The sequence below is a fragment of the Gossypium hirsutum genome, chromosome D05 (genome assembly GCF_007990345.1).
Source record: "Gossypium hirsutum isolate 1008001.06 chromosome D05, Gossypium_hirsutum_v2.1, whole genome shotgun sequence".
NCBI classification, from domain to species: Eukaryota; Viridiplantae; Streptophyta; class Magnoliopsida; order Malvales; family Malvaceae; genus Gossypium; species Gossypium hirsutum.
In genome coordinates, this window is record NC_053441.1 from 24,912,851 (window position 1) to 24,928,777 (window position 15,927).

Here is a 15,927-nt window from a genome sequence, read left to right on the forward strand (position 1 = left end):
ATAAGTAAAATTACAAATATAAACAAAATAATACCCATAAATAATTACAGCAAGAACCGATAATCGCAAATCCTAATTTGAGTGATAATTAAAATATATTTAGATCTAAATTAGAATAAATTAGAATAAAACACCTACGTACAATTTTAAAAAAAAGATAGTATCCGTCGTGATCATAGGAGTTAAAAAACTAGGGGAAAAGAAGTCTTGTATCTTTATATCATTATCATATATATAAAAAAAATAGCTTCCTAACCCTGCCATTTAGAAGGAACATAAAAATCTACCTCATTCTCTAAAACCAAATCTTAGTATTGTTGGTGGCGGCATAACCCTCCTCGATGGTTGTTGGTTGTGACCTCTTCAATTGTATTCCTTTTTTTTTTCTCTTTAATTTTTAGTTCTAATTCACTTTATTTTCTGTGAAATTTATGATAATTATTTTTTTATTCCATATTATCGTAGTTTTCATTTTTATTCACTCTATTTTCTTTTAAGATTGTTATGGTTCTTGTCCATTCTGTTTTCTCTTAAAGTAGCAGTGATTTTAGTTTAAATTTTTAATTTCTAGTTGTGTTTTGACTTTTATATGAGATTTGTCAATGTAAGGATGTCGTTAGATCTATTGGAACCATTCTCGGAGGGTGTTATCATAATAGAACATTGTGATTATATTCGTAAAATTGGACTTTGAGATGAGGAGGAGGGTAGGCCAATTTAGACTTGGCATTTGTGTATTATTGATGCAGTGAATCTCTTGGAGCTCTTACCAATGGTTTCTTAGTTAACTGGAGTACACCATTAAGTTGATTTAATGACGGTGAGACTAAGATACAAATTTCAACAGTTTAATCAATGTGATTATCAAATTGTCTCTCCTATTTTGGGCTTAATTTATATACAGTTATATTATTTTATTGATTACTTATACCATGTACCATGTATTTATTTTTCATGATTCGAAAGACGATAAAAAAATATAGCTTCCAAAGGGACTTGAGAATTCCACTATAGTGGATGGGAAAAAGTATCCATATATTTTACTAAAAAGTAATTTTTAATTAAAAAAATACTGTTTTAAACATTTTATTTCATATGTTCAAATAAATATTTAAAAAAAAATACTTTGAGTTAGATTCATCGCTATAAAAAAACTGAAATAAAAAATTGATATGAGTAGGGGCGGAATCTATGATATTTCATTTTTTCATTTTCTCAAGAAATTTAATCCCAAAATCTAATTTAACATAATTACCAAAAAATAAAATAACTATAATCCTAGAGACCCAAATCAGTTTTCTTATCTAAAAAGCCCATTGTTAACGGTGGGGGATAAATATTGGTATATGCACAGTTTTAAATGGCCATGGGTCAACATGGAGCGTGGCAATGGTGGCTTCTTTGATGGCGTCATATGAAGAAAATGATGTTAAACGGAGCACACAAAATGCATTTTGAATCCTGTTTAAACCACAGAGGATTGTTGCTCTTCTGGATTTTCCTTTTTTGGGGGTAACAGCCATAGCAGCTGACTCTAGTATTCACGCAAGAGCTACGGGCATGGCTTCTGAAAATAGGTTACTACAAATTTTACAGTACTACTCACCGGCACCGCTGCTTATCTTATCTGTTTATATTCTATGAACAAGACAAAAAAGACAGGAAAGAATCATGGGCTTATTCTAAACAGACAAACAATCAGCACACCGGTATCTGTTTTGGATGAACATCAATACCCATACGTCAGTTTTTGATCAGAAGTTTTCTAGAACCCCCCCCCCCCCAAAGTAAATTTGTAATAATGTTGTCACTCCCCAACTCTTTGAGAATCCTATACTTCCTCGTAAATATGCTTTGTTTCTTGTCGGTAGGCCGCACAAAGTCATTAAACTACTGAAATTAAGCTTTTCTTTGGGGCCTACTCTGTTTCAATCTTGAAATTTAATCACTTGGAAACCAACTAAACATATTCTTTTGCCAAATCAAATGATGGGGAAATTACTTATTCACAAAGCATCTTCCATTTCCTTTGCTATTTTGTAACTTTATACACAAATTTTTTTTATAAACAATTATTTCCTCTCAATCAAAATTCAAGACAAAAACAAATACAAATGACCCTTTTTATCTTACAGAGATTCAAAACTGGAAATCTTTTTTTTTTTCTTTTTTGTGGCAAAATTTGAATTGAATATTTACAAAGAACGGTATGGAATTTGAGGAGGGATCCTGAAGCGGACCTGAGAAGCAGGGGAACGGACGGCGACGCCGTGCCAGCAAATACCACCCTTGCACATCTCTTGAACGTGTACGGAAGCGGCGTAATCGCGGGAAATCGCGTACGTAGCTTTACGGGAGACGTCCCACGTCAACGTGCCAACCAAGATGAAACCCACCACCGTGCTCGACACTATCAGCACGAAGCCGCCACCAAAGCTCCGCCCACATACTAAACCATACGCCTTTATCCCCGCTATCACTGCCAAGTAGATCATCATCAAATTCCCAATCACCGCATCCGATATCGCCATATCCCCTCCCCCCCTCCTTACCCCCACAAACAATTCCCCTCTTCCTCTAATCCTAGCGCTAATTTTACGGTCAGTATATTGTTAAAGAGTTCGCCCTGGGATTGCTGCTGATAAAGGAAAAAAAAAAGTAAAGGAAAAAAAAACAGAAAATAGTATGGTGGAACTGTGGGAGAAGAGATGATTTAAGTAACAACTAAAATGAGGAATGTGGGGTTGGGTTTTAAATTTGGATTAAATTAATATATTAAAAAAATATACGGGTTCAAGTAGATGTTACAAAACGGTATCGTCGTGGTAAAAGCTTATCTTTTCGATGCGAAGGTTTAGGTGGAGGATGATGATATCTCTTCTTTTTGGGCTTTTTTTTATTTTATTAAAATGGATCAAAAATTAATTAAAAATGAGGACCTGATGAAGTAATCATTTTTTTTAGATTGATTGAAAAATAGAGTTAAATTTTTTATTTTTTGAAATTAAATTTAAATAATTTTTAAAATATATAAAAAATAAACCCAACTCATTATTATTATTATAAAAATAATAAAATTAAAAAATTATATAAAAATTACTCAAATATATCCCTCAAATTTTTTTCTCAAATTTATCTAAATTTAAATATTTTCAGTTTATTCATATATATTTTTAAGATAGTAATTTTAATTTCTAAAATTTTATAATTTTATCTTCATTCGTGTTAATGTATTTACCAATAAACTTTCAGTCATTAGAAGACATTGATTATTGTAAATTCCAAGTCTATCATTTGTTGATTGACGTTTGACAAATTAATTTATAGGAAAAAGAAAAAAAGGGGGCAGTTGTCGAGCCATTGTTACAGAAATGGGGGTGGTGAGTGGTGTCAAGTCTCAACCCCATCAACTAATCCAAGCTGTTTAAAGTGACTGTCTTTATAGGTAAGTTCTGTTGAGGTTGGTTCTTATCTATATTATTATTTAAATTAAAATAAATTATATTATTTAAAAATATTTTACTTTTTAAATTTAAAAAAAATTAATAAAAATATAGATTTGAATTTGAATCAATTGCATTTCTAAAATTTTTATTTACCACTTAACTAAAGTTTGGTTTTAATTATTTATACTTTTTATATATTAATAATGCATTTGATTGATTTGGTGTGATAAATGAACCTGATACCGATCCAAGATTGATGACAACACAATACTAAACAATTTAATCTAATTTTTTAAATTTTAATATCGTACATATTTCATATGTTATTATTATCAAATAGTTTCAAGTCATACATTTCATTATTTATTATATATTTTTTTAATAAATGTTGCCATGCTTTAATCACTTTACTAAACAAAATAAAATAAGCGTCAAAACAAATAAGCCTCTCTAGCTCCCAAAACAATCAAAATAGCAAAATTAAAAATCCATCTTCTACCCTTACATCCCCACGCATACCAGTCAAGAAAATCGCTTCACATGTTCTAGTTTGAAACGATTCAACGAAAATGCTAGCTCTCATCCTCTGTTGTAGTGTTATTTTCATTCCGGCCGTGGCTGTTATGTGGTTCTGCACAAATTCCTATCGTCAACCACCACAATCTCCCGAATTGCCACTGGCCCCTCCTCCACCCATCAAACATATCGCTTCCGAATGAAGCACTCCGCCGCCAACAAGTGAGCCAACCTATTACCTCCCTTTTTTATATGCTGGAATTTGAAGCTTTCAAAACCTATTATAATCTTTTTAGATTTCCAGATGTAATTACTAACCTTCGATCTGTCTATATCTTGTATTCTGAGCTATGAAATAATCACTAGTGAGTCTCCTTCAACCTCGACTTCTCGAAACCCAATCTCTTGGGCAAATCAAACGACCTGAACAACTGCCACTCGCTAAAGCTTTTGTCACCTCCACAAACAGTATATTCCTTTCCCAACTACATGTTACACCCATTATCAAGCCTTTGTTGTCCCCAATGATTATGCCCGAACTTGATGCCTTCAGGTCACTGTAACATCTCCGGTCGAAGTTAACCTTGACCCGTCGATCTTTTGGGGGTAACCACCTCTTTGTTTCTTTAGTCACGCTTCTCGGGTAAGAGTCCTCCAATATTTCTAGTTCTTTGATATACCGCAGTAAGAATGTACATAGTTCACTATTGGATTGCCTTTTACCTTCATGCAATAATTTGTTTCTTTATAGCCATAGTGCCCAGATGGTGATAATAATCAGTACCTGTTGCTGAGTATTTCTAGTAAATAACTGTTGGAGCCATTCAAACAACGATTCCTCTGTCTAATTAAAATTCCAAGTGATACATAATTGCTACCATACTTGTACTACATAAGGACAATCTCGGCAAGCATGAGAAGTAGTCTCTGCTGCCTCTCCACAACGCAAACATACATCATCATTTACTAGCCTTCTAACTTGCAAATTAGATCTAGTAGGTATATGATTATGTAAAACTCTTCAGCTTGTAATTTTTATTTTATCTGGCATATTTGCTTGTCATAACTATCTGCTTTTTTGGACCTATGTCTCTATACGAATCATTCTTAATTATTGGAAAGCCCCGCAACAAGAGCTGATACCCATTGCGCATCGTATACTCTCCAGATTTCTTGAGACACCATCTCAACATGTCCAATAATCCGTATTGCACCAATGGGATACTCAGTATTCTCTTAGCTTCCTGATCATTAACGATGATATTGACTACACTTTCCTTACATTTCCCACTATGTTCATCAATCAAATCAGTCACAAAATTTACCTCATTAACCCGTGGTGATCTAATTATGTAGGGTCTATCTCCAGGCAACAAGGCTATATCCCAAACTAATATTGATTTTCCACTGCCAACTTGCCAGCTACTCCCCTTCAACAAGAGCCCCTTTACTACCCAAATGCTCATTCATATAGCCTAAGGTTGACTCCCTAACTCCACTTTTAAAAATTCACTACTCCCATAGTGTTTTGCTTTCAAAACACGTGCTACAAATGAGGTAGGATTACAAATTAACCGCCACCCCTGTTTAGCCGAAAGTGCAACATTAAACTTCGTTAGTTTTCAGAAACTCAATCCCCTACTCTCCTTCAAATTACATAACCTCTCCCATGAACACCAATGAATCTCGCGATTTGACTGTGATTTTTGCCACAAATAACGTCAAACTATTGCTTCTATTTCCTCACAAAAAGAATTTGGCAATAAAAGACATGACATGACATGTGTGGGAATTGCCTACAAAATTGATTTGATAAAAATTGTCTTACCCCCTTGCAATAATCATCGATTATACCAGCCATTGATTTTACCTCAAATTCGATCCATAATAATTCAAAAAGGTAACTTTCTGTTTCGACCCACTACCATAGGCCCTAAATACTTCTGAGGATCCATAGAGCTTCTTACTTCTAACTACCTTCCTTTTAATTGCCTATTTTCTTCATTAACATTTGACCTAAAATAAACAAGGATTTATTAAAAGTGATCAGTTGCCCAGAACAACTCTCATATTCATTCAAGGCATTTTCACATTTATTGCCCCCTCTAAAGATGCATCCTAAAAAAATTAAGCTATCATCTACAAAAAAATAAGTGTGATACTATAGGTCTTAAGCGACTCACTTTCGCTCCCTTCGTCAAACCTTCTTGACAAGCTAATCGTAATAGAGCTGATAATCCCTTACTACGAAAAAGAAATAAAAATGGGCTCAACATGTCACCTTGCCCAAGTCCCGAAGAAGTGGAGATTTGCCCTCTTTTTACACCATTCAGAACCACTAAGTACTTGACAAACTTTACACATCGCATTACCAACTTGACCAATGTCTCACCAAAGCCCATCTTAAGCGCTATCTTCACAACCAAGTGCCACTCCACTCTATCATATGCCTTCATTATATCCAGTTTCAACGCAAAGAATCCTTTCCGTCCACCCTTTTTCTTCTTGAAAGAATGCAACAATTTGAAAGCCACTATTACATTATCTGTAACCAACCTCCACTGTACAGATACATTTTACACCTCATCAATACAATGCAACATGATCATCTGCAATCTATGAAAAATTACTTTGGAAATTATTTTAAATAAGACATTACAATGGCTAATCGGTCTAAAATGCATCATATTAACAAGATTAGGTTGCTTTGGAATAAGCATTATATTATAATTGATCTCTGCCAAAGACCCATCATTATTCAATATATTAAGGCAATACTTACAAACATTTGTACCAACTATATGCCAAACGTTTTGGTAAAAAAGAGTTGACATCTACCCCCGGTGCCTTCGTAGGGTGCATACTACGAATTGTTGCCATTATCTCCTCCCCCGTAAATCTTGATCTCAAGAACTCATTCAAGCCATTAGTAACATGAATCAAAATACTTGAAAGGAGCCTCTTATTATCTCCTCTACCTTGTGAAGTGGACAACTTCGAAAAATACTGATAGGCAATTTTTTCAATCCCTTCATCTCCAACCATCATCCGACCATCCCCATCCTTAAGTCCATCAATAGATTTCACCTTTCTGCTTTGAGAAGCAAACCTATAAAAAACATGTATTTTGATCACCATTTCTCAACCAATTGGCATTTGCCTATTACTCTCAATACCTCTCTCATTTATCAATCTCCAAATTTAATTGTCTCTTCGTGATGACTAATTCTTCCAGCACCTCATCAGCTAGAGACTTACTATTTAGTTCATCTAACTGATGCTGTAATTTACTCATGGTCATCCTCGAAAATCGCCTCACCTCCTTTGCCCACCTCATTAACACAAACCCTCCGAATCAATCTATAGCTGTTAGACCTCCTCCTCACATGACTTCTCAAGTATCCAAGCTGCTTCAAATTTAAAGCTACGATACATATTCTCTTGCCTCTCAACCAAACTGCAAGTGTTAAGTAATAGTGGGCAGTGATCAGATATCGATTGCATATAATGTTTAAGGCTATAATTCAGAAATAAATCTCGGCACACCGTTATTGCTACCCCTTCTATCAAGCTTTTCCGAATGTTACTTTGAGACAATTTTCCATGCTTTCACATAAACCATTGGCCTGTGTCCCACATCTAAGAGATCAGTCATCAAGAGCAAACCTAAAAGCTTCCATACTCCTCTCATCTTTTAATCTCCCATTTTGCTTCTCATAAGAATACACTGTCACATTGAAATCACCCATAAGTAACCGTGGTTCAGTGCTCTCCACTGAAAGTCTTCATAGTAAATTCCATGATTGATGCCTTAAATTTTCCATTGGATGCCCGTAAAAACTAGTAAACTGCCAGCTGTTATCCTCTATGTCACCCTCCACCATCACATCTGTAATACCCCGAAAATTATTACAGTAAGAAAGTAAGATAATATCCTTGATATAGTAAAATAAGAAAATAAAGTGATAAAAGGGTAATATTGAGTTATGTCAACATTGGGAAGTATATTATGACATATTAATTCAAGAAAGGATTAAATTGTAAAAGTGAGAAAAGTTTTGTTGCCCAAGAGTAAATACTCAAAATTTGAGGGGTTAAAGTGTAAATAAAAAAATTTGAAGACCAATAGTGTAAATATTTAAGGGTGGAATAATCTAGAAACTAAGGGAAATGGATGAATTAGGACCAAATTGAAAATGTGAAGAATTTTGAGGGACTAAATTGCAATTTTACCAAATTAAGTGATGACTCAATGATGGAATTTCAAAAGATTATAAAGGGTAAAATGGTCAAATAGAGAGAGAATTCTAGAAGGTAATGGTGATGTTTGTGATATTTTTAATTAATTAATTAGATAATTGTTATTTAATTAATATTTTATTAAGATTTTTAATATTATTTTATTATTAGATGATTAATATAAAAGGGAGGAGATATGATGAAAAATCATCATCTTTCCATGCAACCAACGTTAGAAGAGAAGAGAAGAAAGAAAGTTTTACTTTCTTTACAATTTGGTCCTTTCACCAAAAATTCACTATTTTCACCTAAAAATCAAAAGAATTTCCATAGCTTCCAAGAGAGAAAAATAATAAGGAGACAATGGGGAGCTAGAATGTCAAGTTAGATTCAAGAAATAGAAGCTGGAGGAGAGAGAAAATCAAGTTAAAGATTGAAATCAATAGCATAAGGTAAGAACATCAAGATTTCAATATATTTTTAAGTTTGTTATTGTTGAGAAAGTATGGAAATGATGTTATAGTAGAGTTTTATTAAATAAAGTCTTATGTTCTTAATATATTAGTGAAGGGAAATAAGTGAAAATGATGGAAAATATTATAGAGAAAGGGAATAAGGGAGTTATAAATTTAGCAATCAACATCTTGCACTAAAACAATTTTGGACAGCAGCAGTAGGTTAAATTTGAAAAATCACCATAAATTGTGGAAATCGAATTAGAGAATGAAAAAAAATAGAATTAAAACTTATTAAGTCTAGTTTCCCATAAAAGAAATGGTGTAAGTAATGGAATTGTAAATCATGAGATATAATAAATTTTGTGAGACAAGTTCAGAATGAATTTGGGTTCCTCTGTTCTGACTTTGTAAAATCATAAAAATTTTAATAAAAATAATTATAGGCTTAAATTTATATGTTTAAAATCCTGAATGAGTCTATTTTTAATATAAACAAACGGAAACATCATCCAAATTCTGTACAAAGAGATAATTAATTTTTAGTGAAGAGGGGTCAAAATTGTCAAACAGTGAAATAAGGGAAACTTTAAAGAATAAACTGTACTTATTGGCTAAACCAAAAATTCTGAAAATTTTATGGTAAGAAGATATGTGAGTCTAGTTTCATAGTAATTTAGAGGATCTTAATTCGGAGTTCCATAGCTCAAGATATAAATAATTTAGTGGCTATCACTCAAGTGGACAGCTTTGAATTAATATATAAATAAATGATGGAATTATAGATAATGTTACATATAAGCATATTATACATTATGGATGTGGAATGGAGAGGAGGAGGAGGAAGAAAATAAATGATTATTCAACTAGCATGAGTTTTCATTAAAAATGGCCAATTTGCATGTTTTAGGTTTAAGAACTAAATTGAATAAAAGTAATATTTTAAGGGTAAATTGGTAAAAATGTCAAAAAGTGACCAAATTGCATGAAATGAATTGTTTTATTATTTAAATTAATAAATTGAATGAAATATTAATTTAGATCATGATTGGGTGGAAATTCGAGGAAAATAGAAAATTATCAAAATGTTCTTGAATTTTTGGTATTTCTGCAATTTAGTCTGGTAAGTTCGTGTAACTTGAATTATATTCTTAAATGCTTGAAATGTATGTTATTGATGTGAATATGATTTGAATGTTCATTGTATGAAACTTGATGAAGCATTGATATATTTGATAAAAAGGGGAATAATGCATTGAATGGATATATGAATGTTTATCACACTATCCATTAATTCTATCGGTAATTTTGGATGTTTTGATTCTAGTTATAATGACATGTATGAATTAAATTGGCCAACATTAGCTCATTAATGTTTTGATTTTGATTGATTTTAAGTATGAATGCTTGATGAAATGAAATGTCTGTAAATTAATTTGTAAACTCCGGTAATGCTCTATAATCCATGTTTTCGTCCCTTCTAAGATCACTTGTTTTCATTCCTCCCATATTCAATCCTAATTTTGCATTAACTTCTCTAAAATCAACATTTCTGAAAAGACCCTATATATTCATTTACTCACCCTCCTCCTCCTCCTTACCGAATGCCTTTCCCAAATCACTAAGTTGTGGACCTTTCCCCTCTTCATGTAACCAACTTGACGCTACCATTACTCATTTTGCAATTGCTTTAATTAAAAGATCCCATTCAAACACCATTTCTTTTTTTCGTGAACAATCTTCACTAGGCAAAATCTCTTCGAATGCCCCAACCATTCACACAGGAAACAAAACGCTAAAAATCTTTCATATTGGAATCGAGCAAATATGAAGCTTTTGTTACCCAAAACAATATTCTTCCTTCTCTTCAGCATATTCCTCACATCAATCTGTACCCTAATTCTCATGTAGCTTCGATAGCCCATATTTATGGATTTAGCGTCATAATCTAAAAATTGCCTAAGGAAATCACCAAACCATTTTTCCATCACCTCGGACATTAAACCCATCAAAAGATCATGAACCTGGATCTAAATCCACCCAAAACAACGGATCTTCCCCTACCTTTAATTTGTGGGAAATCAACAAATAATTATTAAACGTCCAAGGGCTTCCTTCCAAAAACCTATCCATGTTAATCTCAAAATAGAGCTTGAAAAAAAAACTTATTTCCCCCCAGATTTGTAATCATCACTCCCCCAAAAGGATGTCATAAATTAGTTAGGGTTGTACGCATAGCCTGAAATTTCACAACACTTGCAGTTAGGAAATTGCCCACTACACTCAAATTTCCCCCTCCTCCTCCGATCCCTCTTCCAAATCGATATGTCGAGTCTCATCTTCTCCACTAAAAAATAGACAGTGTCGCTATCTCTTCCTCTATTTCGCTGTCCCCGCCTCCAATCTTGTCCTTGAACCTTTCGCTGCGCAAAGGAACCGCTGAACAAAAAAACCTACTTTGGCTAAAATTATGCTATTAAAAGCAGACTCGAGATATATTATTTTTAAACATACATTTGTGTTCTATATTTATAGTTTCCACTATATCAATAAGGAATTCAACTTTTTACATTTTACGAATCTATATTATAGTAAAATTTTTATATCTCAAGTCACAGTAGACTGATTTGATAGAAAAGTGATTTAGAATTACTTTTTAAACAAATAAGAGTTATAATGATATTTTATGTGAAAGGTTTAAAAAATAAATAAAACTCACTGCTTCAAAATAATAAAAATAAATAAATGCCAACCAATCGAACTTGAAATTGATAAGGATTTATAAATAAGTAATTTAACACTTTACCTACAATGTAATTATTGAATACTTTTTTTATAAATATATTTTTAACATTTTACAATTTACAATTTAATCTAACATATAAAAGAAAAAAAATGTCTAGTTTTTTAAGAAAGAAATTGGACAAGTTTTTTAATCTAATTTCTTTAATGAAACCCATCATAATGAAATTAATAAAAAAAAAAACTGACACGTATCAGAAGAGTTGTACATATATCAGAGAAAGGGTAAAAAAAATTAGATTTTGAATATATTAGTTAAAATTTAGTTTTAGTCTTTTTAATACACTCAAATTTGTAGTACTTTAATTTAGTGTAAAACTGGAAACTGATTTTAATATTTTTAAAAAATCATATGAACTATTTTGACTGAAACCAAAATTTGACAAATGTATTCAAAATCTAAATTTCTTCTATCCTTTCTCCGCTATCTTTAAGTTGTTTTGATTTCCTGAATATTTCAAAACCTTGATTTGCTTTTCCTAATCAACTCTTCTTTTTCTTATATATATCTGGAAAAAATATTGGTCATTCATGGTATTTTAGCATTTATATTATGAGTCAAGCATTTGATCTCTTTTATTAAAAAATATGTAAATTAATTTATACAATAATTAAAAAACAAATTAATTCTTTGCATGTCGACATGAGATACATACAACATGTCACATACGTTAATTTTTAACAGTAAAGATAAATAAAATTTTTAATTAAAAGATTATAATGACGAATCGACTTTTTATGATTATTAAAAAACAATACAATCTGACTCTAAACTCGTTACTTCCTAAAAGAGTTACAAATTCTGCACGTGGTTTTTTTCTAATTCGGATAGAGATATAGGGTAAACATATCTTAAAACCTACACATAAAGCCAACTTTTATACCATTTAAGAAGAAATTAAGGATTTAATATTTTATTATTATATAATTTACAACATTATAATAGTTTTAACTCAAAGCGCCAAGTTAAATTCTGAAATCATCATTTTTAATATTTTTTTATACAATGCCTACTTTTATCCATAGACTAAAAAAAAAAACATGCATTAACGCACTCGAATTTACTTCCACCTGCATTCATTTTAGATATCATGCAAGAAAAAGGGTATATCAAAACAGGGTGGCGGGTATTCTTCACATCTTGCTAATACATGGGTGCAGTTTAACCATGAAAAGCAGGAGAGGCGTGTATGGTAAACAAGAAATGCTTGTCATCAAAACATGAAAAAATTTCATTTAACAAGAAATGTATGTATATATAAAATAAATTATAAAAAAAAATGGAAGTAAAACACAAGACATACCACCTGCTGATGCTTTCACAGAAATCCCTAAAATTTCAGTTTAAGAATTGAGACTATACATGATGGGCTTACTGCTTTCCTTGAATAAAAAGAACCCAAAAAATTGACAGTGAGAAGAGATACGAGTCGCGAGAAGCCGACAGGTTCTCCATCTTCGTCAGACTGGAATGTTCCAGTGATCATAATATCGAGCAACCAACATATGACTTTTTCTTCTTAATTTTTTTCGGAGGCTGGAGCACTACCTTAATCGCTGAATCAAAGACTGCCTTCACATTCTGCAGTAAAGCAGTCACACAAAATCTCATGGGAAATAAAAAAACAGAGACTTCCACAGGTTTTCGGTTAACAAAATATGAAGAAAGTATATAGAGAATATGTAACCTGCTGTGTTTTTGAACTACATTCGACGTAGGAAGGGGATTCTATCTGTTTCCTTAATTCCTCTCCCTCAAGAAAAAGCAATGCAACACAGATATTTTAAATAAATGAGACACATTCCACACCATAAAAAAGAAAGAAGAAACAAAAAAGAATCAATATCGTTTAAATATGTACCTGATCTGCGGATATAGGCGTTGAACCTGGATGGTCTATAAAGAATTGTTCATCATCCCGAAGATCTGCAGCCAGAGAAAACAAGAGAACGTTTGACGAAACAAAATGAATTTCATCAACATTGGTATAAAAGGATACTCTATGTGGCAATGACATGTGGACTTCAAGTCCATTGGCACTATGTCCAAGGTTCAAACCTGGTGCTCCAACCCATCCCATCCATAAATATATAATTTGTATGCTTGTTTCGATACTCTATTAATTTGAGAAAGTTTTCAAACCAAATGCAATTCACAAACAAGACTTAAATCATGTAAAAGAATACCGTTGTCCTGGGAATAAGAACCATACCAAGCTTAGTTCCAACAAGTACTATTGGAACACCAGGTGCGTAATGCTTTAATTCAGGAATCCACTGAAATGGAGAGAATGAAACACACATGAAAATCAGGCACATGCATTACAGATATACTGCACCAAATTATTATCTAAAAAGAGAAGATATTTGATGTTTAAACCTTCTTGGCAACGTTTTCATAACTGGCCTTGCTGATGAGAGAAAATGCAAGAATAAATACATCAGCCCCACGATAGCTCAGTGGTCTTAATCTATTGTAATCCTCCTGACCTGTTTCAAGACCATGATTTCAGACCCAAAAGCAAGAAATAAAACAAACTTAATAATAGAAGAGGAATTTCAGAAACTAATTTTCCAAATTACCGGCAGTATCCCATAAACCTAAGTTGACAGTGTTACCATCCACAACAACATTTGCACTGAAATTGTCGAAAACAGTCGGCACATAGTCCTGTTACCATAACAATGTAAAACCAAAAAAAAAAAAAGTTAGCAGAATCAGTACCAAAATAAGCTAACCCTCACAAAAGAGCACAAAGCCCCAATCTTGGTTTAAATTTACTGCGACAAGATGTGGTTGCACCTGATCTGCTTACATTGTGAGGCATTAAAACAAAACTTAACAGCATTTATAAAAGACAGCATAATTTTCCGAGGAAATTCAAAGTTGCAAATACAGAACCAAGCTCACACAAACGTTAAAGAATTCTTCTTTCACTTATTCGAAAACAATAAATACACAGACACACACACATGTTCAGCTAATATTAAAACCGCAGATAAATCATGAGATCATGCAACGAAGATGAGGAAAATGCAGGAAAGAGGCTGACCGTAGGAAAAGTATTACTGGTGTAGGAAATCAGCAAGCAAGTCTTGCCGACGGCGCCGTCGCCGACGGTTACACATTTTATGAATCTGGAGGCGCTCATTTCCCTTCGCCGCCGTACGGAAAACCGCCTAAAGCCTGCTTTACCCCTCTCTCCGATATATATATATATAGTTTTCCTCCAAAAAAATGATATTCTCAGATATGGTTGACGGTGTTGTTGTTGTTGTTGGAGTTAAGCAAAGAATGAGGATCCATAGGCCTCATCATTTGTCTCCACGAGGCAAACCCTAAGGAGCAGAAAGATTGGAGAGAAAAATGCAAAGTTAAAACGAGAGAGAAAATGTGGAGAAAGAAAAGGGGGGAAATGTGGCAAAATGAATGGAAGGAAATTTGGAGGAATTTAGAATAAATCACAAATGACGATTGCGGTTTAAGCGTAAGCCTCTATTAACAACTCCCTTACTATTAATATCATCCTTTTCACATTCCAATGATATCGTCGTCGTCGTCCTCCTCCTCCTCCTCCTCATCATCATCATCATCCAATAATTAAACAAAATTAGATCATTTGTTAATTTAGACGAATGGATCAATCATTCGCATGATTCAGGTTGATCATTCATATAGTACTTGTTTTTTTTATTTATCATTATAATATTAATAATAATAATAAAATTTAAATTCAGTAACATAAATTTTATCCATTTTTCCAAACTCATGTTAACACCAAATTTGAGTAAATCACGCGGGAATATTTCCTTCTCCTTCTTTTCATCATCGTCTCATCGCGGATGCTCTTTGAAAAGATAAACAGTTGACTATAAAAATATACTCTATTCTCATGAGTGAATATCAAACTTCAAGTACATGGTTAAAAAAATAAATCGAGCAATCACACTACACCTCATTTATAAAAAGCTCTAGCTGATAAATTTCCTTTGTATGGGGTGAATTTGCCTCCGATGAGATTAAAGAAAATGATGTAGTGTGCGTTTAGATTCAACAGCAACTGTAGTAATGAAGTGAAAATGAAAAATGACTATTAAGAATATTATATTAAAAATATAATATAATATAAGTTTTAGAATATTTTACTTTTTTGAAATTATTAAAAGTGCGTGAAATTATAATTTTATTTAATAAAATAATAATGTGTATCATAATATTTTTATAAACATTTTAATTATTTGTTTTATATTTATTTTAAATTATTTATTATATTAAATGATAAATATTATTTATTTCTATAGTTAATTCATTTCTTTAAAAATGACAAGTATTATTTTTAAAAATAATATAATAACACCATACTTTTGTCTAAAAAGATTCATCCTTCGATAAATTTTTAAAGAATTTACTTGGATTTTTTAAAATACAAGAAAATATATTAATATTGGAAATTGGAAATTATAATTTT

General features: G+C 32.3%; 2 protein-coding genes across 3 annotated transcripts; both read right to left on the reverse strand.

Moving 5' to 3' along the window:
* Positions 1–2,002: 2,002 nt before the first annotated feature.
* Positions 2,003–2,838, reverse strand: LOC107897047 (uncharacterized). The gene has a single exon (XM_016822385.2). It carries the CDS (start codon positions 2,529–2,531, stop codon positions 2,196–2,198), a length of 336 nt encoding a protein of 111 aa, XP_016677874.1. The 5' UTR covers positions 2,532–2,838; the 3' UTR covers positions 2,003–2,195.
* A 9,855-nt stretch (positions 2,839–12,693) lies between these two features.
* Positions 12,694–15,080, reverse strand: LOC107897048 (rac-like GTP-binding protein ARAC5). 2 transcript variants are annotated; one of them, XM_041094435.1, is made up of 8 exons: positions 14,974–15,080; positions 14,512–14,797; positions 14,042–14,129; positions 13,839–13,948; positions 13,672–13,735; positions 13,321–13,385; positions 13,147–13,212; positions 12,694–13,040 (listed from the first exon to the last, which is right to left on the reverse strand). In XM_041094435.1, exons 2-8 carry the CDS (start codon positions 14,608–14,610, stop codon positions 12,942–12,944), a joined length of 591 nt encoding a protein of 196 aa, XP_040950369.1. In that variant the 5' UTR covers positions 14,611–14,797; positions 14,974–15,080; the 3' UTR covers positions 12,694–12,941. The 2 variants fall into 2 exon arrangements, with proteins under 2 accessions (XP_040950369.1, XP_016677875.1); XM_016822386.2 differs by lacking the exon at positions 14,974–15,080 and having other exon boundaries at positions 14,512–14,943.
* Positions 15,081–15,927: the final 847 nt, after the last annotated feature.